Source organism: Hemitrygon akajei, chromosome 7 (assembly GCF_048418815.1).
Source record: "Hemitrygon akajei chromosome 7, sHemAka1.3, whole genome shotgun sequence".
Taxonomy (NCBI): Eukaryota; Metazoa; Chordata; class Chondrichthyes; order Myliobatiformes; family Dasyatidae; genus Hemitrygon; species Hemitrygon akajei.
Window position 1 is genome coordinate 17282174 of NC_133130.1, and position 26064 is coordinate 17308237.

Consider the following 26064-nt stretch of genomic DNA (forward strand, 5'->3'; position numbering starts at 1 on the left):
AGGTATGCGGAGGGCTGAGATTGGAGAAATATAGGCCGATCGCAGGAAAATAGCAATTTTGGTGTCCATCATTATCCCCACCACCCAGGAATGCCCTCTTCTCATTGTTACCCTCGGAAAGGAGGTACAGAAGCCTAAAGGCACAATCTCAGCGATTCAGGAACAGCTTCTTCTTCTATGCCATCCAATTTCTAAATGGACATTGGCCCATGAACACTAAGCGAACCAGCTGAACAACTTCTTCAACGGGTTCGACAGCTCAATCTCATCCTCACCGCAGAAATCCACACCAGGCTTACTTCCCTCACAGGGAAATAGCCACTCACAGGAGACCTTGCCCACGCCCAGGATTACGGCTGCGCAGGTGGAAGGTCAACTGAGGAAGATCTGTACCAGCAAGGTGGCTGGACCGGATGGAGTTTCCCCACGATTACTGAAGGCCTGTGCGACTGAGCTGGGAGAACCACTACAGCGCATCTTCAACATGAGCCTGGAGCAGAGAAGAGTACCCAGACAGTGGAAAACATCCTGTATTGTCCCGGTACCGAAGAAACCACAACCAAAGGAGTTGAATGACTTCAGACCTGTTGCCTTGACGTCGCACGTGATGAAGACCATGGAGCGGCTGATAATACAGAATCTGAGGCCACAAACCAGGCACGCCCAGGATCCTCTTCAGTTTGCGTATAAGGAGAAGGTGGGAGTGGAGGATGCTATCACGTATTTGCTGCACAAATCACTCTCTCACCTAGATGCTGATATACTCACCTAGATGGGGTCAGTTGTGCTGTGAGGATTACATTCCTTGACTTCTCTAGTGCCTTTAACACCATCCAGCCCAAGATCTTAAGGCACAAACTAATGGAGATGGGAGTAGACTCTCACATGGTGGATTGGATAGTGGACTACTTGACAGATTGACCTCAGTATGTGCGGTTGGGAGACTGTAGGTCTGACACGGTGGTCAGCAGCACAGGAGCGCCGCAGGGAACCGTACTCTCTCCGGTCCTGTTCACCCTGTACACATCAGACTTCCAATATAACTCGGAGTCCTGCCATGTGCAGAAGTTCGCTGATGACACGGCCATAGTGGGGTGTGTCAGGAATGGACAGGAGGAGGAGTATAGGAAACTGATACAGGACTTTGTGATATGGTGCAACTCAAACTACCTGCGTCTCAATATCACCAAGACCAAGGAGATGGTGGTGGACTTTAGGATATCTAGGCCTCATACGGAGCCAGTGATCATTAATGGAGAATGTGTGGAGCAGGTTAAGACCTACAAGTATCTGGGAGTACAGTTAGACGAGAAGCTAGACTGGACTGCCAACACAGATGCCTTGTGCAGGAAGGCACAGAGTCGACTGTACTTCCTTAGAAGGTTGGCGTCATTCAATGTCTGTAGTGAGATGCTGAAGATGTTCTATAGGTCAGTTGTGGAGAGCGCCCTCTTCTTCGTGGTGGCGTGTTGGGGAGGAAGCATTAAGAAGAGGGACGCCTCACGTCTTAATAAGCTGGTAAGGAAGGCGGGCTCTGTCGTGGGCAAAGTACTGGAGAGTTTAACATCGGTAGCTGAGCGAAGGGCGCTGAGTAGGCTACGGTCAATTATGGAAAACTCTGAACATCCTCTACATAGCACCATCCAGAGACAGAGAAGCAGTTTCAGCGACAGGTTACTATCGATGCAATGCTCCTCAGACAGGATGAAGAGGTCAATACTCCCCAATGCCATTAGGCTTTACAATTCAACCGCCAGGACTTAAGAACTTTTTAAAAGCTATTATTAATGCTTTTTGAGATAGTGATTTAGATGCATATCATATTTTTTACTGAGTTAAGTATTGTATGTAATTAGTTTTGCTACAACAAGTGTATGGGACATTGGAAAAAAAGTTGAATTTCCCCATGGGGATGAATAAAGTATCTATCTATCTATCTTCCTACTTTCTTCTTTTGTATTACTTATTTTAAATTAACTATTTAATAGACATATATATATAAGAATAAATATAAACAAATAATATATATATTCATTCCTAATGTAATTCATTTTTTCTCTGTGTTTATTTAACATGTATTTCATTGTACTGTTGCCATAGAGTTTACAAATTTCACGACATATGCCAGTGATATTAAACCTGATTCTAATTCTGATCTGATTCTGACTGAGGAGAATGGGGGTGATCTTATAATAGTGTTTAATATTATGAAAAGCATAGCTAAGGAAGATGGTAACAGCATTATCCCCAGGGACAGGGTGTCTAAAGCTAGGGGGCATAAGATTAGATTAACTTTATTTGAATACAGCCCCGCTCCGGCGCCAACATGGCATGCCCATAACTCGCAAACGCAAACCCTAACCCTAACTGTTCATCTTTGTGGAATTTGGGAGGAAAATGGAGCACTCAGAAGAAAGTCAAGGGTGAAAGTATGAACTCATTACCGACAGTGGCAGGAATTGAACTACGATCTTTCAGCAGGTGCTGTAAAACATGGCACTAACCATTAGGTTACCATAGCTTTGGGTGAGAGGAGAATAATTTAAAAGGCACTGTTCATGTAGATTGTGGTGAGTATATGCAGTGAGCCCCAGAGAGAGTGGTTGAGGCAGGTACAATACTTCTCTTTACTTTATTGTCACCAAACAATTGATACTAGAGCGTACAATCGTCACAGCGATATTTGATTCTGCGCTTCGCGCTCCCTGAAGTACAAATCGAAGTAAATATCATAAAAATTTAAATTATAGATCATAATTAGAAAATAGAAAGGGGAAAGTAAGGTAGTGTAAGTCAGGTTCGGATATTTGGAAGGTACAGCCTAGATCTGGATCAGGATCCGTTCAGTAGTCTTATCACAGTTGGAAAGAAACTGTTCCCAAATCTTCAAGCTCCTGAACCTTCTCCCGGAGGGAAGAAGGACAAAAAGTGTGTTGGCTGGGTGGGTCGTGTCTTCGATTATCCTAAATAGTACCATTTATGAAGCACTAGGAAAGATAACTGGAAGGGCAGGGCCTAGAAGGATATGGGCTGAACACAGAAAATTGGGATTAGTTGGGTGGGAACCATGGCTGGCATGGAATCATTGGGCCAAAGGCCTATTTCTATGCATCACTGCTGTATGTCTCTCAGATACAGTGACCAGATAGATAGTAGAAACAAATATTACTGTGATGATTGTACGCTCTAGTATCAATTGTTCGGTGACAATAAAGTATAATGATTAATGATGAGAAAAGATAACTACTCTTCTCAATAAGTATGTGAAATGGGGCTCTTTTGGAAGAGGATGTTCTGACATACATTCCTCACAAGGATTGAAATAATTACAGGAAGCTTCAGGATAGCCAGAGATAATCGTACACTTTTCTGCGGAGGCAAAGCTCAGAGTGACTGGAATCAATGCAAACAAATTGTTGGAAGAATTCAGAGATAATGATTTGCATGCTGCCATTTCTCTAACTTATGGCAATTTCTCCCTCTCCTCTCTGTTATAACTCCTCATTCTGATTCCTCCCTTACCCCATCTCTTCTCCTCACCCACCCATCACCTCCTTCAGGTACCCATATTCCCTTTCTCCCATGGCCCACTCTCCCGTCCCATCAGATTCCTTCTTCTTCAGCCCTTTACTTCTTCCACCTATTGACTCCCAGCTTCTCACTTCATTCCTCCTCTCCCCACCCACCCACCTTTCCCCTCACCCGCTCTCATCTATCACCTGTCAGTTTGTCCTCCTTCCCCTCGCCCCACTTTCTTATTCACAGTTCAAAGTTCAAAGTAAAGTTTGTTATCACAGTTCATACATGTCACCATTCCGGCCACTTGCCTTCTGGTCCTGATGAAGGGCCTGAAATGTAAACTGTTTAATCGTATCCATAGATGCTGTCTGACCTGTTGAGTTCCTCCAGCATATGGTGTGCACTATTCTAAATTCCCAGCATCTGCAGGATCTCTTGTGTTAATAACTAGAAGCTTAGGCCTATGTTATTCAACTACACAAGAGAACCAAAGAGTTCTAAATTATATTCTGAAGCTAATCTTTTAGCACTGTTCTTCTAAGATTATATTATTCATTGAATATATCCTATAACTAAGAACTTAGCAAAACAAAGGCTTGCTTACTGCTGACAATGCTTCTGGACATTGCCTGACAGTACTGTTAATTGAAAAGAGTTGTCCAGATTTTTACCAACACCTTATTTTAACTTCCTTCACGAGAAATCTAAACGGAATTAAGACTACTCAGCCCATCGAGTCTACTCTGCCATTTGACCATGGCTCTTTTATTTTTCCTCTCAACCTCATTCTCCTGCCTTCTTGTTCTTGTCCCACTCTTTATAAAATTATTTCAGATACAATGTATTTTTACATTTAAACTTTAGAGTTCAGTATGAACTAGATGGACCAAAGGGCTGTTTCAGTGCTGTAGTACTCTATGACAATGGCTTTATTGACCGAGATTCCTGAACACAATCATAACAATTATCTTGAAAATGATGGGAAACATCCTTTAGGTTTACTACAAGCTTTCCAATGAAATATTTTCCCAGGATAGAAATGTAAAAATATGAAAAAGTTGGAATTTCTGAAAAGATTTTTGCATCTATCAATGGGAAACGTTTGACGCATTTTACTGATATATTCTTGAAAATTCTGACTCTCATTTTAGATGGAGTTGTATGCCTTATTTATATAATTATAAACAACTTATACCTAGTGGAATTAAGCAAGCAATATCGAAGATCAAAGCCTGTAAAGTCAATCGAAGTCTGGACATCAGGGTCCGATGGCCTCAGCCTGCGGTTATAAAACTGTTTGTGTGTGTGTGTGCATTTGGGGGAGGGAGGAAAGGGGTTTGTTTTGCTGATGTTGTTGTTGTCACTAGTGTTCTGTGAACATAGTAGATACAGTACACTAGTGTTGGAACGTGCGGCAACACTTGTGGGCTGCCCTCCGCACATCCTCGGGTCATAAATGACAAATTTCACTATAAATTTTGCTGTACATGTGATTGCACATATGATTAAATAAATAAATGTTAATCTGAATCAATGTGCAACACTCAAGATGCTGGAAGAACTCAGCAAGGGTCAGGCAACATCTATGGAGGTTAATGAATAGTTGATGCTTCAGGCCGAGACCTTTCTTCAGGAATGGTATTGATCCAGGTGTGAATCAATACAGTTGTGATTTGCTTACCCAGATAGTCTGGGCTTATCTGTCAAAAACCTCAGGTTGACTGCCAGATCAGAAGAGCATGCTTTCACATTGTGTTTCTGCCACCATAAACACTCACCAGATTTGGCTATCCAAATCACAGTGAATCAGAATCAGAAACAGGTTTATTATCACCGGCATGTGATGTGAAATTTGTTAACTTAGCAGCAGCAGTTCAATGCAATACATAATCTAGCAGAAAGAGAAAAAAATAAAACATAATAATAAATAAACAAGTAAATCAATTACGTATATTGAATAGATTATTAAAAATGTGCAAAAACAGAAATACTGTATATTAAAAAAAGTGAGGTAGTGTCCAAAGCTTCAATGTCCATTTAGGAATTGGATGGCAGAGGGGAAGAAGCTGTTCCTGAATCACTGAATGCGTGCCTTCAGGCTTCTGTATCTCCTGCCTGACGGTAAAAGGGCATACCCTGGGTGCTGGAGGTCCTTAATAATGGACACTGCCTTTCTGAGACACCGCTTTCTAAAGTGGTACAAAAACATGGCAGTCTCGGTTTGCCACCTTTCATTCTAACCAACAGATTGGTTCAACAGGCAATCTAAGCTTTGTATCAGATGCTGTACAGTGATAAACTCATAATGAAGAAGATAACGTGAGCGGCAAGGTTTTATGTAGTGAATGATAGGTACCTGGAACAGGCTACCAAGGGTAATAGTGGAAGCAGGCAGCATGGTGAAGTTTAGGAGGCTTTTAGATAGAAGGAATATGGAAGTTACACAGGATAAGGATATTTAGTATCATTTGGTATCAAGAATGGTATAACATTTTGCAGAGAATTGCCTGTCCACTTACTGTCAGGATGCACACGCCATTCTGTTTAATGCTACTGTTCTATTAGTTGCCTAAGACATTGCTGAGACCTAATTTGGAATATTATGTGCAGTTCTGGTCACCCACCAACAGAAAAGATTGGAAGAGTACAGAGAAAATTTACAAGAATGTTACTGACCTGAGGACCTGAATTTTTGGGAAAGGTTCTAGAACTAGGGGACATAGCCTCTAGAGTTAAGGGAGTAGATTTAGGATGGAGATAGGTAGAACTGCTTTTCCCAGAGACTGATGAATCAGTGGAATTCCCTGCCTAATGAAGCAGCGGAGGCTACCTCAGTAAATATATTTAAGAATGGTCAGGTAGATTTTTGCATTGTAGGGGAATTAAAGGTTATGGGAAAAAGGCGGGTAGGTGGAGATGAGTCCATGGCCAGATCAGCCATGATCTTACTGAATGGCGAAGCAGGCTCAACGGGCCAGATGGCCTACTCCTGCTCCTATTTCTTATGTTGAATAGGTGAAGACTTTATTCCCTGGAGTGTAAGAGAATGAGGGGAGATTTGATAGAGGTATACAGAATTATGAGGAGTATAGATAGGGTAGATGCAAGTAGGCTTTTTCCACTGAGGTTGCGTGAAACTAGAACTAGAGGTAATGGGTTAAGACCATAAGATACAGGAGCAGGATTAGGCCATTTGGCACATCAAGTATGCTCCGCCATTTCATCATGGCTGATCCATTTTTCTTCCCCGATCTCCTACCTGGGCGAAAGGGTCAAAGACCAAATGAGAGGGAACAACTTCTCTCAGAGGATCATTTGAGTGTCGAATGAACTGCCAGTGGAAGTGGTGGATGAGGGTTCGATTTTAACATTTGAGAGAAGTTTGGATAAGTATATGGGTGGGGTATAGAGGGCTATGGTCCAGATGCAGGTAGTTGAGACTAAGCAGAAGGGCCTGTTTCTGTGTTGTAGTGTTCTGTGACTCCATTTATTATCATTTCCGGTTGTCTGAAACATATGGTTATTTCAGGAAGAGTTAAATGTCAATACTCTGGGTATGGAATTAAACACAGATCAGACAGGATAAGGGTAGGATAAGCTTCCTTCCCAGAAGCTTGAGAAAATTATGGATTTAGATAAGGCAAAACTTCAGAGGCCGGACTCATTACTTGCTGATTCAGGTTTCAGGGGCATCGATTCAAAATATACAAGGATATGTGGAAAAATTATTTTAAGTAGAGATGGCTATCATCTGCTTGTAAAGAGGGTGGAAGCATGAGTCAATTGTGGAGGTTGGATAAGGAAATGAAGAAAGAACAAGGGAATGTGATTGACTGAACTTATCTACATAGACCCAGACTGATGGCCTTTAATTTTATTTCTGAACAACATTAATGACTAACTACAGAAATATACTGCATGGGTCACTCTGATTTATCAGTTCTTCAAGTCCTCATTCACCACCTGTTCAGCCAGTGGGTTCAAAGACACTTAAAGAGATAATGAACATTACAGCATAGTATCAGTCCTTTGGCTCGCAATGTTGTGTAGACCTTTTAACCCACTCCAATTAAGTGACCCATTATAGCGAGCTCCTGGGTTTTATTAGCTACAAGAGAGAACTTGTTCCCCTCCTAGTGAGGGGAAGCCAAGAATGTTCTTGCTCCATTCTGAAACAAATAGGAAGTCAATGGTTTGAACTGTGATCCATTCTTCTCCACATGTGCAGTTCAGATTGACAGACTTTCAGTTCGAGTATCCGTCCTGGGCCCAACTCATTCATGCAATGACAAAGCAGGCACACCAATGGCTCCACTTCACTTGGAGCCTGAGGAGATTTTGTATGTCACCAAGACTCTTGCAAATTTTTTTAGATGTATGGTGGAGAGCATTCTGTTTGCACAAGCCTGGTAAGGAGGCTCCAATACACAACATCGCAGGGTGCAGCAAAGGGTATGGACTCATCATGGGGAAACCCTCCTCACCATCAAGGAGACCTTCGAGAAGCAGTGCGTCAAGCAGGTGGCACCCATCATTAAGGACACTCTTCTCATTACTACCTTCTGCAACGAGCACAAAGACCCACACTCAATCATTCAGAACCAGCTTCTTCCCCTCTGAATGGTCCATGAAACCATGAACTCTACTACTGTACATTATTTGTTACATTTTACACTATTTACTTATTTTACTTGGTACATTAAGGTCATTATAGCCAGGGGTGGTAATGGGGACAAGCTCCTACTACCTATTAAACGTGGTGTGTGTGCCTCAAATAGCCTCTAGCAACCAAGTCCAGCTCCTGGCTTTCACATGTGGCTTAGCTAAGTCTGGTGGAACTATTTCTACTGGCAGGAGAAAGGGCAAATGCCCTAAAACCAGCCAATTTGGGCAGATGGGGCTATTTAGCCATGGACGGCAGCTCATCTAGGAGAAAAAAAAACCTCTGATTTCAAATCTCTGCTGCCTTGCGGCTATACCCACTAATGGGGAGGACTTCCGGAGTAAACCCTGAGGGAAAACTCCGGAGCTGGAGTTCCTAAGGCAGTCCTACATTGAGTTAATGCTGACTAGCAACTCCTGTGACGCTGCTGGTACCGAACTGCATTGGTCTCTGCCGTTCCTTTCGGTTCATTAGGTGCATGGAGGGGAGAGCTTGCTATATGGGTAACAGCTTGCTCTCCATATTGACACGCAGGCCAAGGCTTCTTCAGAGGATGGTGGATACATGGAACAAGCTGCAGATGGAGTGGTAGATACACGTACAATTACAACATTTAAAAGATATTTGGACATGTATTTAGATAGGGAAGGCTTTAAACTTCCATTGAGCAAGGGGTCCATGGACCCCATGTTGGGAACACCTGCTTTTAAGTGATATGGGACAAATGCAGACAAATATTACCAGCTCAAGTATGCACTTCAGTCAGCATTGAACATTTAGGCTAAAAGACCTGTATTCATACTGTAGAATGTTTCTTTTTACATAGAATGATGGGTGTGTGCAACCTCCTGCCAGTGGTGGTGGCTAATAAGAGAGGACATAATTTTAAGGTGATTGCAGGAAAGTCTAAAGGGGGGGGGGGGTGTGGAGGAGGTTGGTAGAAGTAAACCATAAGACCATAAAACATAGGAGCAGAATTAGGCCATTTGGCCCATTGAGTCTGCTCTGCCATTCAATCACAGCTGATCCTTTTTACCCTCCTCAGTACTCCCTAGCCTTCTTCCCGTAACCCCCACATGGGAAACATCCTTTCCACGTCCACTCTATCTAGTAGCTTTTTCAACACATAGATTAAAAAGTGCACAGAATGCACAGCAGGGATGGTGGTAAAGGCAGATGTATAAAGCCCTTGTAAAAACTTAAAACATTGTAGAAATCTAAGCCACTGGGAAGGAAAATAAATTTCATCCTTCAATCTGTCTTCATAACCCACTGCAGTTTTTGAAAATGTATTGCATACGTACAAAGTAATTAGAATTTTATTTGAAAAGTGTTCTATAGCTTAATATGTTACTATAGAACCATAGAACATTACAGCGCAGAAACAGGCCTTTTGGCCCTTCTTGGCTGTGCCGAACCATTTTTCAGTCTCACTGACCTGCACCTGGCCCATATCCCTCTAAATCCCTCTCAACCATGTACCTGTCCAAGTTTTTCTTAAATGTTAAAAGTGAGCCTGCATTCACCACTTCAACTGGCAGCTCATTCCACATTCCCACTACTCTCTGTGCGAAGAAGCTCCCCCTAACCTTCCCTTTAAGCTTTTCCCTTTTCACCCTTAACCCATGTCCTCTGATTTTTTTCTCCCCTAGCCTCAGTGGAAAAAGCCTGCTTGCATTCACTCTATCTATACCCATCATAATTTTATACACCCCTATCAAATCTCCCCTCATTCTTCTATGCTCCAGGGAATAAAGTCCTAACCTGTTTAACTTTTCTCTGTAACTCAGTTTCTCAAGTCCCAGCAACATCCTTGTTCACCTTCTCTGCACTCTTTCAACCTTATTAAAATCCTTCCTGTAATTCGGTGACAAAAACTGGACACAATACTCCAAATTCAGCCTCACCAATGCCTTATACAACCTCACCATTACATTCCAACTCTTATACTCAATACTTTGATTTATAAAGGCCAATGTGCCAAAAGCTCTCTTTACCCTATCTACCCGTGATGCCACTTTTAGGGAATTATGTATCTGTATTCCCAGATCCCTCTGTTCTACTGCACTCCTCAGCATCCGACCATTTACCCTGTATGTTCTACCTTGGTTTTTCCTTCCAAAGTGCAATACCGCTCACTTGTCTATATTAAACTCTATCTGCCATTTGTCAGCCCATTTTTCCAGCTGGTCCATATCCCTCTGCAAACTTTGAAAACCTTCCTTACTGTCCACTACACCACCAATCTTTGCATCATCAGCAAATCTGCTGATTCAATTTACCACATTATCATCCAGATCATTGATATAGATGACAAATAACAATGGACAGTTATTGGCACACCACTAGTCACAGGCCTCCACTCAGAGAAGCAATCCTCGACTACCACTCTCTGACTTTTCCCTTTGAGCCAATATCTAATCCAATTTACTACCTCACCATGTATACCTAGCGACTGAAGCTTCCTAACTAACCTCCCAAGCAGGACCTTGTCAAAGGCCTTACTGAAGTTACTTTCAGAATCAGAATCAGGTTTATTATCACTGGCATGTGATATGAAATTTGTTAACTTAGCAGCAGCAGTTCAATGCAATACATAATATAGAAATAAATAAATAAATAAATTACAGTATACATTTATTGAATAGATTAAAAATTGTGCAAAAAACAAATACCATATAATAAAAAAGTGAGGTAGTGTCCAACGGTCCGATGTCGATTTAGGAATTGGATGGCTGAGGGGAAGAAGCTATTCTGAATGGTCTTCATCCTGAGGTTCAGGCTTCCGTACCTCCTACCCAATGGTAACAGTGAGAAAAGGACATGCCATGGGTGCTGGAGGTCCTTAATAATGGACACTGCCTTTCTGAGACACCACTCCTTGAAGATGTCCTGGGTACTTTGTAGGCTACTACCCAAGATGGAGCCACAGTACATATGTAGAAGTTTTTGAGTGTGTTTGTTGATATATCAAATCTCTTCAAACTTCTAATGAAGTATAGTCACTGTCTTGCCTTCTTTTATTACTGCATCGATATGCTGGGACCAGATTAGATCCTCAGAGATCTTGACATCCAGGAACTTGAAACTGCTCACTCTCTCCACTTCTGATCCCTCGATGAGGATTGGTATGTGTTCCTTTGTTTTACCCTCTGTAAGTCCACAATCAGCTCCTTCATCTTACTGACGTTGATTACCAGGTTGTTGCTGCGACACCACTCCACTAGTTGGCATATCTCACTCCTGTATGCCCTCTCGTCACCACCTGAGATTCTACCAATGATGGTTGTATCATCAGCAAATTTGTAGATGGTATTTGAGCTATGCCTAACCACACAGTCATGGGTATATAGGGAGTACAGCAGTGGGCTAAGCACACACCCGAGGCGCACCAGTGTTGATTGTCAGCGAGGAAGATATGTTATCACCAATCTGCAGAGATTATGGTCTACTAATTTGGAAGTCAAGGATACAATTGCAGAGGGAGGTACAGAGGCCCAGGTTTTGCAAGTTCTCAATCAGGATTGTGGGAATGATGGTATTAAATGCTGAGCTACAGTCAATAGTTTGGCACGTGGCCAAGTGGTTAAGGCGTTGGTCTAGTGATCTGAAGGTCATTAGTTCGAGCCTCAGCTAAGGCAGCGGTTTATGTCCTTGAGCAAGGCACTTAACCACACATTGCTCTGCCACGACACCGGTACCAAGCTGTACTGGCCCTTGCCCTTCCCTTGGACAACATCGGTGGTGTGGAGAGGGGAGACTTGCAGCATTGGGCAACTGCTGGTCTTCCGTACAACCCTGCCCAGGCCTGCACCCTGGAAACTTTCCAAGGCGCAAATCCATGGTCTCTCGAGACTAACAGATGCCTATTTTATAGTCGATGAACAGCTTGTGTTTATTTAACAAAGTACAAAAATTTGCTCTGTAACATTTAATTTTTTAGAAAATGTATGTTCGTAAATCTAAAATTTGCTCTTTTCTACTGATTCACTAATGCAGAAGACAAAAATTAAACATCTAAAACAAAATTTATATAAAAGATCTAGGGTACCCAAGACTTTTGCACAGTACTGTATCTGCCACCCCTCCTCCTTCTACCAGACTAATATTTCTCTTCTTCCTGAAATCAGATGTAGCCAGTGAGTGAATATGGCGGCAGAATGCCTGTGCCAAAGAATACACAACTTGAGAACAAAAATAAGCACTGTGCTTATTAACTGGATTACTTTTATGGAAATAAATAGTTCCATCAAAGCAACCTTTCCCTATTAATAAGCAAAATCTCTGTCAATTCAGATGCTTCAGGGAAACACCTGTAGCAGCAGAAAATTCCTCTTTAGAAGAAAACCATGATGACCACATCCTGGCTCGTTGGTGTTGCTTGTGCTGCCTGCACCAAAGGCAAAGTTCAAAGTAAATTTATTATTTAAGTACACATATGTCAGCATATACTACGCTTAAGATTCTGGCAGGCATTTGCAGGAAAATAAAGAAATACAACAGAATTTATAGAAAGGAGCACATACAGTATAGGAACAGGCCCTCTAGCCCACAACGTTGTGCTCAGCCAATTAAATTAGTAACCAAATTGGCAACTAAACTAATCCCTTCTGTCTACACAATGTCTATATCCTTCCATTTTCCTCACATTTATATGCTCGACTAAACGTCTCTTAAAAGTCCCTAATGTATCTGCCTCTCCCACCATTCCAGGCACCCACCACTCTCTGTGTAAAAAAGCTAGTCCCTCACACTCTCCTTTGAAATTACCCCCCTCACCATACATGCACATCCTATACATAGGAAGAGTGGCGGGATGGAGATGTAAAGGATGTGTAAGGCCTACAGGTCCCTCTTGGGGAAGGCATAGCATCTACTTAGCCCCCCTCAATCAGGCTTGTGTGAAGCCATGACAGCAGGTGGTGGATATCACAAGACTGGCTTGTGCAACCACTGACATCAAGCAGACAATTTCTGAAGAGTATCGATAATGGATGGGGTCACCCATCTTGCAAATACACTGCCCAGAAGAAGGCAAACCACTTATGCAGAAAAATTTGCCAAGAGCAATCATGGTCAAAAGACCATGATCACCCATGTCATACAAAGTGGCACATATCAAACAAATGATACACAGGAAAGACTGACAAACAACCAATGTGCAAAAGATGACAAATGTGCAACAAAAAAAATCAATAAATAATAATGACAACTGCATCTTCCAGATCTCCAGATTTGCCAGTTACTTGTCTGCATACAACTACCACTATTTTGCTTATAGATGCAGATCCATTAGCCATGATATGGAACTTAGGGTAAACATCTACCTGTCACTGATTGGTTGTAGTACAGCCACAGACGGTTTTCTCTTGCAGCAGTACCAAAGTCATGCAGACTGACCAAGAACATAGAACATTACAGTTCAGTAAAGGCCCTTCGGTCCACAATGTTGTGTTCAGCTTTTAACCCAGCCAAGATCAATCTAAACCTTCTCTCCTCCATAGCCCTCCATTATTCTGTTTCCATGTGCCTATCTAAGAGTCTTTTAAATGTCCTTAACGTATCTGCCTCCACCAACACCCCCGGCAGTGTGTTTCATGAACATCACTTTCTAACTACAATCTCTTCCCCTGACAGCTGCCTGCACTTTCCTGCAGTCACAGAAAAGGCACGCCCTCTCATATTCACCATTTCCTCCCTGAGAAAAAGGCACTGACTGTCCACTCTACCTATTCCTCGTAGCATCTCGTACACCTCTATGAAGTCATCTCTCATTCTCCTTTGGTCCAAAGAGAAAAGCTCTAGCTCGCTCAACCTGTCCTCACAAAACCTGCTCTGTAGACAAGGCAGCATCCTGGTAAATCTCACCTGCACCCTCTTAAAACTTACACATCCTTCCTATAATGAGGTGGCCAGAACTGAACACAATACCTTAAGTGTGGTCCAACCAGAGTTTATCTAGTTGCAACATTCCCTTGCGGCTCTTGAACTCAATCCTCCAACTAATGAAAGACATCACACTACAGCCTTCTTCTCTATTCTTCAACTTGCTTGGTAATTTTGAGGGATCCATGGCTGGGATCCCAAAGAGCCCTCTGTTCCTCCACACTGCTAAGAATCTTGTCATTAACCTTCTGCTCTTTGTTCCGAGTTCAACCTTCCAAAGTGTACCTGTTCACACTTTTCCGGGTTGAACTCCATCTGCCACTTCTCAACCCAGCTCTGGATCCTGTCAATATCTTCTTGTAACCTGTGACAATCTTGTACACTACCTACACCACCACCTACCTTCGTGCCATCTGCAAACTTACTAATCCATCCCTCCACCTTATATAAGTTATTTATAAAAATCAGAAAGAACAGGGGTCCCAGACTCTATCATTTGTTCTCCATTTCAGAAAGGCATGGGTTCAGCAGGAAAATGAAATTAACTGTTGAATGCTACAATCACTCATTAATGTGTAGATATGTAGGTACTAGACATTGGTACACAAGCATTTCACCCAGATGTTGCCTGGGATGAAGTGTTTCAGTTACGAGAGGAAACTAAAGAGGCGAGGAAAATAATTTTTACTTCTTCAGTCCTTTATCTTCCCAACCTATCACTTCCCAGCTTCTCACTTAGTTCCACCCCCTCACAATCTACCCATCTGTGCCCTCACGTGGTCCCAACTATCAGCTGCTAGCTTATACTCCTTCCCCACTCATTAACCTTCATAAGCGCGCCACTGCCTGCTTCTTTTCCAGTCCTGATGAAGGGTCTTGGCCAAAGAAGTCGACAGCTTATTCTTTTCCATAGATCAGAATCAGGTTTATTATCACCGGCATGTGATGTGAAATTTGTTAACTTAGCAACAGCAGTTCAATTCAATATATAATATAGAAGAGAAAAAAATAAATAAGTAAATCAATTACGTATATTGAATAGATTAAAAAAACATGCAAAAAAACAGAAAAAACTGTACATTAATAAAAGTGAGGTAGTGTCCAAGAGTTCAATGTCCATTTAGGAATCCTATTGCAGAGGCTGTTCCTGAATCGCTGAGCTTGTGTCTTCAGGCTTCTGAACCTCCTACCTGAAGGTAACAGTGAGAAAAGGGAATGCCCTGGGTGCTGGAGGTCATTAACAGTGGACGCTGCTTTTCTGAGACACCGCTCTCTGAAGATGTCCCGGGTACATTGTAGGCTAGTACCCAAGATGGAGCTGACTAGATTTACAACTCTGCAGCTTCTTTTGGTTCTGTGCAGTAGCCCGTCCATACCAGACAGTGATGCAGCCTGTCAGAATGCTCTCCATGGTACATCTATACAAGTTTTTGAGTGGATTTGTTGACATGCCAAATCTCTTCAAACTCTTAATGAAGTATAGCCACTGTCTTGCCTTCTTTATAACTACATTGATATGTTGGGACCAGGTTAGATCCTCAGAGATCTTGACACCCAGGAACTTGAAACTGCTCACTCTTTCCACTTCCGATCCCTCTATGAGAATTGGTAAGTGTTCCTTTGTCTTACCCTTCCTGAAGTCCACAATCAGCTCCTTCATCTTACTGACGTTGAGTGCCAGGTTGTTGCTGCGGCACCATTCCACTAGTTGGCATATCTCACTCCTGTACGCTCTCTCGTCACCACCTGAGATTCTACCAACAATGGTTGTATTGTCAGCAAATTTATAGATGGCATTTGAGCTATGCCTAGCCACACAGTTCATGTGTATACTGAGAGTAGAGCAGTGGGCTAAGCACACACCCTGAGGTGCGCCAGTGTTGATTGTCAGCGAGGAGGATATGTTATCACCAATCCGCACAGACTGTGGTCTTCCAGTTAGGAAGTCAAGAAACCAATTGCAGAGGGAGGTACAGAGGCCCAGGTTCTGCAACTTCTCAATCAGGATTGTGGGAATTATGGTATTAAATGCTGAGCTATAGTTGATGAACAGCATCCTGACATAGGTGTTTGTGTTGTCCAGGTGGTCTAAAGCCATGTGGAGAGCCATTGAGATTGTGTCTGCCAATGACCAATTGTGATGATGGTTAAATTGCAATGAGTTCTGGTCCTTGCTGAGGCAGAAGTTGCTGTTTGACTTGCTGAGTTCCTCCAGCATTTTGTGTATACTCCTCTGGATTTCCAGCAACTGCAAAATCTCGAGTTTATGAAGAGGTAAAGTCTGTTTTGACTGTAGAGCAGGTGGTTAGGAGGTTCATGATTGTGGTAAATGTAATTATGAAGGGTATAGATAGGGTAGACTACTGGAAACAGAGATAAGCACTTGAAGATGTAGATTTTAGGTACATGTATGAGATTTAGAGAGGATCTCGCAGGGGGAGGGGGTTGGAGAATCATCTTCATCCAGGAAGTGGCAAGTACCTGGAATACACTGTCTGAATGAGTGGCGTAAAAAGAGCCACTAATAACATTTAATAAGTGCCCAAATGAACACTTAAAACACCTCACCATTGAAGGCCATGGGCCAGTGCTAGAATAATATAGATGGACACCTTGGACCGAATGCCCTGTTTCCAATGCTATATAACTCTAAACACCAGCAATTAATTCTAGATTTCTACACATGCAGTTAGAGTAAATAAATCCCCAAAGCTGAATAGTAATTACTGTTCCTCCACAGGCTGTGATGCCCTGCAACCTCCTCCAATAACCTAAAAAGAAATAGATACAGGGCATCTTCAAAATAGTGACATTCATTATTAAGGACGCCCACCACCCAGGACATTCTCTCTTCTCACTACTACCATCAGGAAGGAGGAACAGGAGCCCGAAGATGTACACTCAATGTTTCAGGAACAGTTTCGTCCCCTCCGCCAACAGATTTCTGAATGGACAATGAATCCATGAACACTACCTCACTACTTTTGCTGTTGTTCTACACAACTTAAGTATTTCAGAATCAGAATCAGGTTTATTATCACTGGTACGTGTCATGAAATTTGTTAACTTAGCATCAGCAGCACCATGCAATACATGATAATATAGAAAGAAAAAAATAAAGTAAATCAATTACAGTAAGTACATGTGTGTGTGCATGTAAATGTATGTATGTATATATATATATATAGATTAAAATAGTGCAAAACAAAATAATATACTTAAAAAGTGAAGTAGCGTTTATTGGTTCAATGTCCGTTTAGGAATAGGATGTCAGAGGAGAAGAAGCAATTCCCGAATTGCTGAGTGTGTACCTTCAGACTTCTGTATCTCTTTCTTATGGTAACAATGAGAAAAGAAAAAGGGCATGTCCTGGGTAATGGGGATGTCGCCTTTCTGAGACATTGCCCCTTGAAGATGACTTGGATACTATAGAGGCCAGTACCCAAGATGGAGTTGGCTACCCTTACGACCTTCTGTAGCTTCTTTCGGTCCTCTGCAGGAGCCCCCCTCCATATCAGACAGTGAGGCACCCTGTCAGAATACTCTCCAGGGTACATCTATAGAGGTTCTCGAGTATTTTAGGTAACAAACCAAATCTCCTCAAACTCCTAATGAACTATGGCCGCTGATTGTTTTTATTTATGTATGCCGTGTTGTATGTTATATATATAATTCTATACACTAAGTGATCACTTCATTAGGTACCTCCTGTACAAATAAAGTGGCCACTGAGCGTATGCTTGTGGTCTTCTGTTGCTGTAGCCCATCCACTTCGAGGTTCATGTGTGTTGTCACTGTTGTAACAAATTGCTATCTGAGTTACTGTCACTTTCCTGTCAGTTTGAACCTGTTTGGCCATTTTCTTCTGACCTCTCTCATTAACAAGGCATTTTCTTCCATAGAACTGGCACCAACTGGGTATTTTCTGTTTTCGCACCATAGGGAGTGGGGAAGGGGAGATGCCCATCAAGGGCACTTTCAAGAATTTGTTATTAAAGAACCTCACCATCCAGGACATACTCTCTTCTCATTAGTGTTGGGGAGGAAGCATTAAGAAGAAGGACGCCTCACGTCTTAATAAGCTGATAAGGAAGGCGGGCTCTGTCGTGGGCAAAGTACTGGAGAGTTTAACATCGGTAGCTGAGCGAAGGGCGCTGAGTAGGCTACGGTCAATTATGGAAAACCCTGAACATCCTCTACATAGCACCATCCAGAGACAGAGAAGCAGTTTCAGCGACAGGTTACTGTCGATGCAATGCTCCTCAGACAGGATGAAGAGGTCAATACTCCCCAATGCCATTAGGCTTTACAATTCAACTGCCAGGACTTAAGAACTTTTTTTTTTTTTTTAAAGCTATTATAAATGCTTTTTGAGTTAGTGATTTAGATGCATATCATATTATTACTGAGTTAAGTATTGTATGTAATGAGTTTTTGCTACAACAAGTGTATGGGACATTGGAAAAAAATGTTGAATTTCCCCATGGGGATGAATAAAGTATCTATCTATCTATCTATCTATCTATCTACTATCATCAGGAAGGAGATACAGAAGCCTGAAGACACTCACACAATAATTTAGGATCAGAATTCTGCATGGTCATTGAACCTATGAATATGACCTCATTATTCCTCTTGTGCACTATTTCCTTATTTTTGTAAGTTTTTATATATTACACTACACTCCTGCAAAAAAAAAACACCATTCATGACACGTTAGTGATCATAAACCTGATTCTGATACCTCAGGCACGACTGACTGGAGAGAGAGCGAGAGAGAGAGAGAGAGAGAGAGAGCGAGAGAGAGCGAGAGAGAGCGAGAGAGAGAGAGAGAGAGAGAGAGAGAGAGAGAGAGAGAGAGAGAGAGAGAGAGAGAGAGAGCGCGCGAGAGAGAGAGAGAGAGAGAGAGAGAGAGAATGACAATGGGAAATGCATGGGAATGAATAGATTAGGGAAAACCACAGATAGACTCTATTTATAAATACAAGAATGTCTGCAGATGCTGGAAATCCAAAGCAACACATACAAAATGCTGGAGGAACTCAGCAGGTCAGGAAAAGAAAAGCCCTGAAGAAGGGTATCGGTCCCAAATATCAGCTATTTATTCATTTCCTGACCTCCTGAATTCCTCCAGCATTTTGTGTGTGTTCCAATAGACTCCATTAATAAGGATGTTGTCACAGGTCGCTAAACAAATAAAGGGTCAAAACACTTAGGAAGTGAACATGGTTTTTGACAAATTTATTTTAGCTTGAGGTTATAACTGTTAACACAAATTAAGACAAATGAGTTGTTCACTAACATGACATACAAGAAATTATTGAACCAAACTATGAGTATGGGCCTATTAAGTAAAATACAAATCTGGCTAATTATTTGGAAAAAACGGGCTATTTTTGGCCAGATCGGGTGGCATCTATGGAGGGGAATAAATAATCGATGTTTTGGGTCAAGACCTTTCATCAGGACTGGAAAGGAAGGGGGCAGAAGCCAGAATAAGAAAGTGGGGGCGAGTGGGAGGAGTACAATCTGGCAGGTGATAGGTGAGACCAGGTGAGGGGCAAATGTGCGTAGGTGGGGGAAGGAGGGTGAAATGAGAAGCTGATAGGTGAGAGGTGGAAAATGTTAAGGGTTGAAGAAAAAGAAATCTGATAGGAGAGGAAAGTGGGCCATGGAAGGAGCAGAGGCACCAGAGGGAGGTGACAGGCAAATGAGAAGAAAAGAAGGGGTAAGAGGGGAGCCAGAATGGGAAATGTGAAAAAGAAAGAAGGGAGTGGGGCAGAAATTACTAGCAGTTGGAGAAATCAAGGTTCATGTTATCAGGTTGAAGGCTACCCAGACAGAATATGACATGATTTTCCTCCAACCCAAGTGTAGCCTTAATGTGGGAGTAATCAGCTATTATATAACTTAGGAAGCCGATATGTTTTAATCGGAGAGATACCAAAAGCTGCTGTTTTTCAAAGGGACCTAGTGTGTCCTTGAACATTAATCACTGGATGGTAACATGCAGGCAAACTAAGCCATTTTTTCAAGAGGATTTGATTACAACAGTAGAGCTATATCCCAGGTCTCCAAAGGAACATCAAAGATAGGATATACAGTACTTACTATAGGAGTCCAGGAGGGTTCACGAGAATTTTAGTTTTTTTATGATATGTACAATACATGACATAGAATTTACTAAATCTTTGGAGTCTTTACATTATGGGCAGCAGCAAGTGACATTGATGAAAATAAACTGTGTCTGCTAACAAGCAGAGATGCAGGAAAAGGTATTTTAAACATTCCAGTTTCAGATAGTGATCTTAAGTTGGTTGACAGCTTACCATGTAGTTCAAAAGACAAGAAATTCAACTGAAAACATCAGTAATAACACTTTTTCTGAGGTAAACTGCGGTAAATTATCATTGCAAACAACGAAGAGGCAAAGGCAAAGCAGACTTGAGGGATGAGCCATGCTGATGCATTGCAAAGCCAAAGCGTCATGTGCTCGAGACAGTGTCGGAGACGGAAGTAGTGTCACTGTTGGATTGGAGATGGAGCAAATGATTCAGAGAGGAGTTTCATTGCCCATCCACCTAATCTGGGTGTGAGGTTGGATCGCTTTAGGCACCAAGCTACTTTGGAGAGGGCTTCGGGGATTTGGATCAATGGACTCAGTTTGGTTCAGAATGCTGTTGCTTGCTTCTGTCGTTTGCATGGCTTGTGTTTTTTTTCTCATTCTCTGCGCATTGGGTGTTGGTCTTTCTTTTTAAAATTGTGTTCTTTCAGGTTTCTTGCTTTGTGGCTGCCTGTAAGCAGACAAATCTCAAGGTTGTATAATTTCTACATACTTTGATAATAAATGTACTTTGAATCCTTTGAGATTCAGATCTATGTCACCAGGCAGATTTGGAGACTTGGCACCTCATTTGGATAAATGAAACCTCTAAGCTAACTATTAACTGAGAGAGTAACACACACACAAAATGCTGGAGGAACTCAGCAGGTCAGGCAGCATCTATGAAAAGGAATAATCAGTTGACGTTGTGGGCCAAGACCATTTATCAGGACTGGAAAGGGTGGAGGATGAAGTCAGAATAAGAAGTGGGGTTGGGGAGGAGTTCTAACTGGCAGGTGACAGGTGAGACCAGGTGAGGGGGAAGCTGGGTGGGTGGGGGAAGTGTGGATGATGTGAGAAGCTGAGAGGTGATAGGTGGAGGAGAGCTGAACCCATAATGGAACTGGCTGGGCCCACCACTCTCTGCAGCCTGTACATTCGGGTATCCTTATGAAGCAGTAGTGCAAGCAGTCAGAATGCTTCGGATTACACCACTAGTCCTGCACCATTCTGCTGTTTTGCACTGATCATGGTATTACTTGTTGTATTTATCCCTGCCTCTTACTTCCTCTCTCCAGTCCCAATGAAGAGTTTTGGCACAAAACTAACTATTTATTCATCTTCATAGATGCTGCCTGACCTGGTGAGTTCTTCCAGAATTTTGTATGTGTTACTCTGGATTTCCAGCATCTGCAGACCCTCTTGTGTCTATCAAACAACTTGTTGGGAAAGGGACGCTCAGTTTTAGAGTTAAGCAAGACAACCATTCACAGTTGATCTAGAATTCTTCTCCAGATATGTTAGGGCGGTATGTAGAGCCAGTGCTACAGTTCAGCATGCAGCACCACAGTTCCATCCAGGCTCGAATCAAGAAGCTCAGAGACCTCGGCCATGACCCAGCCTTATGCAGATGGATCCTGGACTTCCTGTCAGATCGCCAGCAGGTTGTAACAGTGGGCTCCCTCAACTCCAACCGTCTGACTCTCAATACAAGAGTTCCCCAGGACTGTGTACTGAGTCCCCTCTTTTACTCCCTGTATACCCATGACCGCACTGCCACCCATAGCTCCAACCTGCTAATTAAATTTGCTGACGACACTACACTGATTGGCCTTATCTCAAACAATAATGAGGTGGCCTGTAGGGAAGAAGTCATCTCTCTGACACAGTGGTGTCAAGAAAACCTCTCCCTCAATGTCACAAAAACAAAGGATCTGGCTGTAGATTACAGGAGGAATGGAGACAGGCTAACTCCCATTGACATCAATGAATTCTGGGTTTGAGAAGGTAAACAGCTTCAAGTTCCTTGGCATCCACATTACTGAGGACCTCACATGGTCAGTAAACACCGGCTGTGTGGTGAAAAAGGCACAACAGCGCGTGTTTCACCTCAGATGGTTGAGGAAGTTTGGTATGGGCCCCCAAATCCTAAGAACTTTCTACAGGGGCAAAATTGAGAGCATCCTGACTGGCTGCATCACTGCCTGGTATGGGAACTGTACCTCCCTTAATCACAGGACTCTGCAGAGAGGGGTGCGGGCAGCCTAGCACACCTGTAGTTGTGAACTTCCCATGATTCAGGACATTTACAAAGACAGATGTGTAAAAAAAGGCCTGTAGGATCACTGGGGACCCAAGTCATCCCAACCACAATCTATTCCTGCTGCTACCATCAGTACCGCAGCATAAAAGCCAGGACCAACAGGCTCCAGGACAGCTTCTTCCACCAGGCCATCAGACTGCTGAACTCACGCTGATCTGAGTGTACTCCATATTATATTGACTCTTCTATTTATTACAAATTATTATAAATTACTATGAATGCACATTGCACATTTAGATGGAGGCGTAACGTAAAGATTTTTACTCCTCGTGTGTGAAGGATGTAAGAAATAAAGTCAATTCAATTCAATTTTCAGATTCAATTTTTATTAATCACAGGAACACTGTAAACAAATCACAGACCTTTTATAATAAAACTGTATGCTTTTGTCAACTGTTTCGAACTTCTTCCTTCATTCGCTGATGAAACAGTGGACATAGTGGAAATCTGTTTGAGATGGTCGGTCCCGTCAAAAATACAATTAATGCATCCAGCTGTTCTTGGCATCTCAGGTGCTGCTAAATCATCAAGATTTTGGACTTTAACAGTTGAGGTACTGGGATTGAAAGGTTTATCATATGGCAAGCGTTTGATTGTCCTGGGCCTATACTTACCGCAATTCAGATGAATGAGGGAGACCTCATGGAACCCATTGTATGTCGAAAGTCCTCAATAGAGTGGATGTGGAGAAATGGATGTTTCCTATGGTCGGGGAGTCTAAGACCAGAGGACACAGCCTCAGGACAGAGAAATGCCCACTTAAAACAGAGATGAGGAACTTATTTAGCCAGAGAATGGTAAATCTGTGGAATTTGTTACCACAGGCAGCTGTGGAGGCCAAGTCATTGGGTATATTTAAGGCAGAGGTTAATAGATTCTTGATTAGTCAGGGCATGAAGGGTTACGGGGAGAAGGCCTGAGATTGGGGCTGAGAAGGAAATGAATCAGCCATGATGAAATGGTGGAGCAGTCTTAATGGGCGACAAGGCCTAACTTTACTCTTAGGTCTTAGGCTCTTATTAGTGGTGAAAGTAATGCTGGATAAAGATTCATTAAATTGTGTCATCATTTGGTACGGAGGGGCCAGGAACAAGATTGGAAAAAGCTGCAGAGTATTGTAAACCCAGCCACTTCCATCATGGACTCTAGCCTCCTCAGCATCAAGAACATCTTCAAAAGGCAATACCTCAAAAAGATGGAATCCATCATTAAGGACCCCCATCATGCAGGGCATACCTTCTTCTCATTGCTACCATCAAGGAGGAGGTACAGGAGCCTGAGGACAAGCATTCGTTTCAGGAACAGGTTCTTCCTCTCTGTCATCTGATTTCTGAATGGACAATGAAACCATGAACACCAACAAACTATTTTTTGTACTCTTTTTGCATGTTGGGACAGGAAGAATGGTACTCTCCACTAATGAATGTAGAACAGAGGGTTGCAGGCACAAAATATGGGATAAATATTTCTAAATGAATATCGGAAATTCTTTCCCAAATCAACTTATTTCCGAATATAAAAAAAAACAAGAGATATGGAGCTGCTACAGGAAAATGGCATTTGTGGTGGATCGCCCAATATCACATTGAATGGCAGAACATGTATCAACAATCTTTGATCAGTGATTTCATGAACTTTAGACATAATTATTCATCAAAGTGAACACATTTGCAAGACTTACTTGTGAAATCTTTCTGCACGATCCTCAGTATCTGCATACAGGAACATCTTGTAGGCATAATTTTCGATGTGGGCATTGCCCACCACATCCTGTGTAATTGACTCGTTGTCACCCAACTGTTTCTTCATCTGAAAGAGGATTAGAAAAGGGCAGCAGAATTCAATACCAAATATCCTAAATAGTTTTAGAACACAGAACACAACAACACAGTACAGGCCCTTTGGCCCACAATGTTGTGCTGAGCTTTTGCCAATCCAACCCTTCCCACCTACATAGCCCTCCATTTTTCTTTCATCAAGGGCCCATCTAAGAGCCTCTTAAATGTTCCTAATCTATACCACCATCCCTTGGCAGTGCACCATATACACTAAGTATACCATATACTCAGCAGCTGTAAGATCAGGATTCTATTCATACTACTGTCTGTAAGGAGTTTGTACATTTTACCCGTCACTGTGTGGACTTCCTCTAAGCCAAGAATTCCCAACCTGGGATCCACAGCCCCTAAGTTAAAGGTAAGGCTCCATCATATTATTGTCATTAATTAGGTTATTAAGAAGGGAAACAGAATGTTGGCCTTCAATGCTGAGGGATTGAATTCAAGAGCAGGGAGGTCATGCTGCAACTATACAGGGTACTGGTGAGGCAGCACCTGGAGTACTGTGTGCAGTTCTGGTCTCCATACTTGAGGAAGGATATACTGGCTTTGTGGGCAGTGCAGAGGAGGTTCACCAGGTTGATTCCAGGGATGAAGGGTTAACCTATGAGGAGAGATTGAGTCACCTGGGACTATACTCTCTGGAGTTCAGAAGAATGAGAGGGGATCTTATAGAAACATACAACATTTTGAAAGGGATAGGTAAGACAGAAGTAGCAAAGTTGTTTCCATTGGTAGGTGAGACTAGAACTAAGGGATATTGCCTCAAGATTCAGGGGAGAAGATTTAGGACAGGGATGAGGAGAAACTGTTTTTCCTAGAGAGTGGTGAATCTGTGGAATTCTCTGCCCAGGGAAGCAGTTGAGGCTTCCTCACTAAATATATTTAAGATACAGTTAGATAGGTTTTTACATAGTAAGAGAATTAAGGGTTATGGGGGAAATGCAGGTAGATGGAGCTGAGTTTACGGACAGATCAGCCATGATCTTACTGAATGGAGGGGCAGGCTCGATGGGCTGGATAGCCTACTCCTGCTCCTATTTCTTATGTTCTTATATAAAAAAAGGCTGGGAACCTCTGCTCTAGGTGCTCCTGTTTCCTCCTACATTCAATGACATTCATTTAGGGTTAGTGAGTTGTAGGCATGTTGTGTTGGCACTGGAAGTGCGGCGACTTGTGGGCTGTCCAGCACAATTCTTGCTGATTTAACACAAATGACGAATATCACTGTGTGTTTACATGTGACAAATAAGCTAATCTTTTACTTGATTATAGTTGTTCTACTCTTTTAAATTTAAACTCTGTCTACCTCAATGCACTATGTAAAGATAGAATATAGAATATAGAACAGTACAGCACAGTACAGGCCCTTCAGCCCACAATGTTGTGTTGACCCTTAAACCCTGCCTCCCATATAACCCCCCCCACCTTAAATTCCTCCATATGCCTGTTGAAGTTCCTGGTCAAACAAACCTGGCAAAAATATGATTTGATCTGTATGGACGGTACAGCTTTTCACTGCACAGTATTAAGCCAATTCCAGTTCACATGTGACAACAATAACCCAATTCCAGTTCCTATTCCAAATGTTCATTCCTGCAACCATTTTAGTGATTAAATCAAAGATTCAGGTTGGACAGTTCACAACCTACAAATCTTATTTTAAAATGTCCTATTCTGAACTCTATTTACTCCAGGGGTTCCTAACCCTTTTTATGGACCAAGGTTGGGA

At 42.3% G+C, this 26064-nt stretch overlaps 1 protein-coding gene across 1 annotated transcript in view; it reads right to left on the reverse strand.

Moving 5' to 3' along the window:
• vta1 (vesicle (multivesicular body) trafficking 1) overlaps positions 1–26064 on the reverse strand; it is a 302456-nt gene that overhangs the window by 120979 nt on the left and 155413 nt on the right. Inside the window, exon 3 of the mRNA XM_073050440.1 lies at positions 24176–24303. Within this exon, the coding sequence (XP_072906541.1) occupies positions 24176–24303 (128 nt within the window). The remainder of the gene's footprint in view (positions 1–24175; positions 24304–26064) is intronic.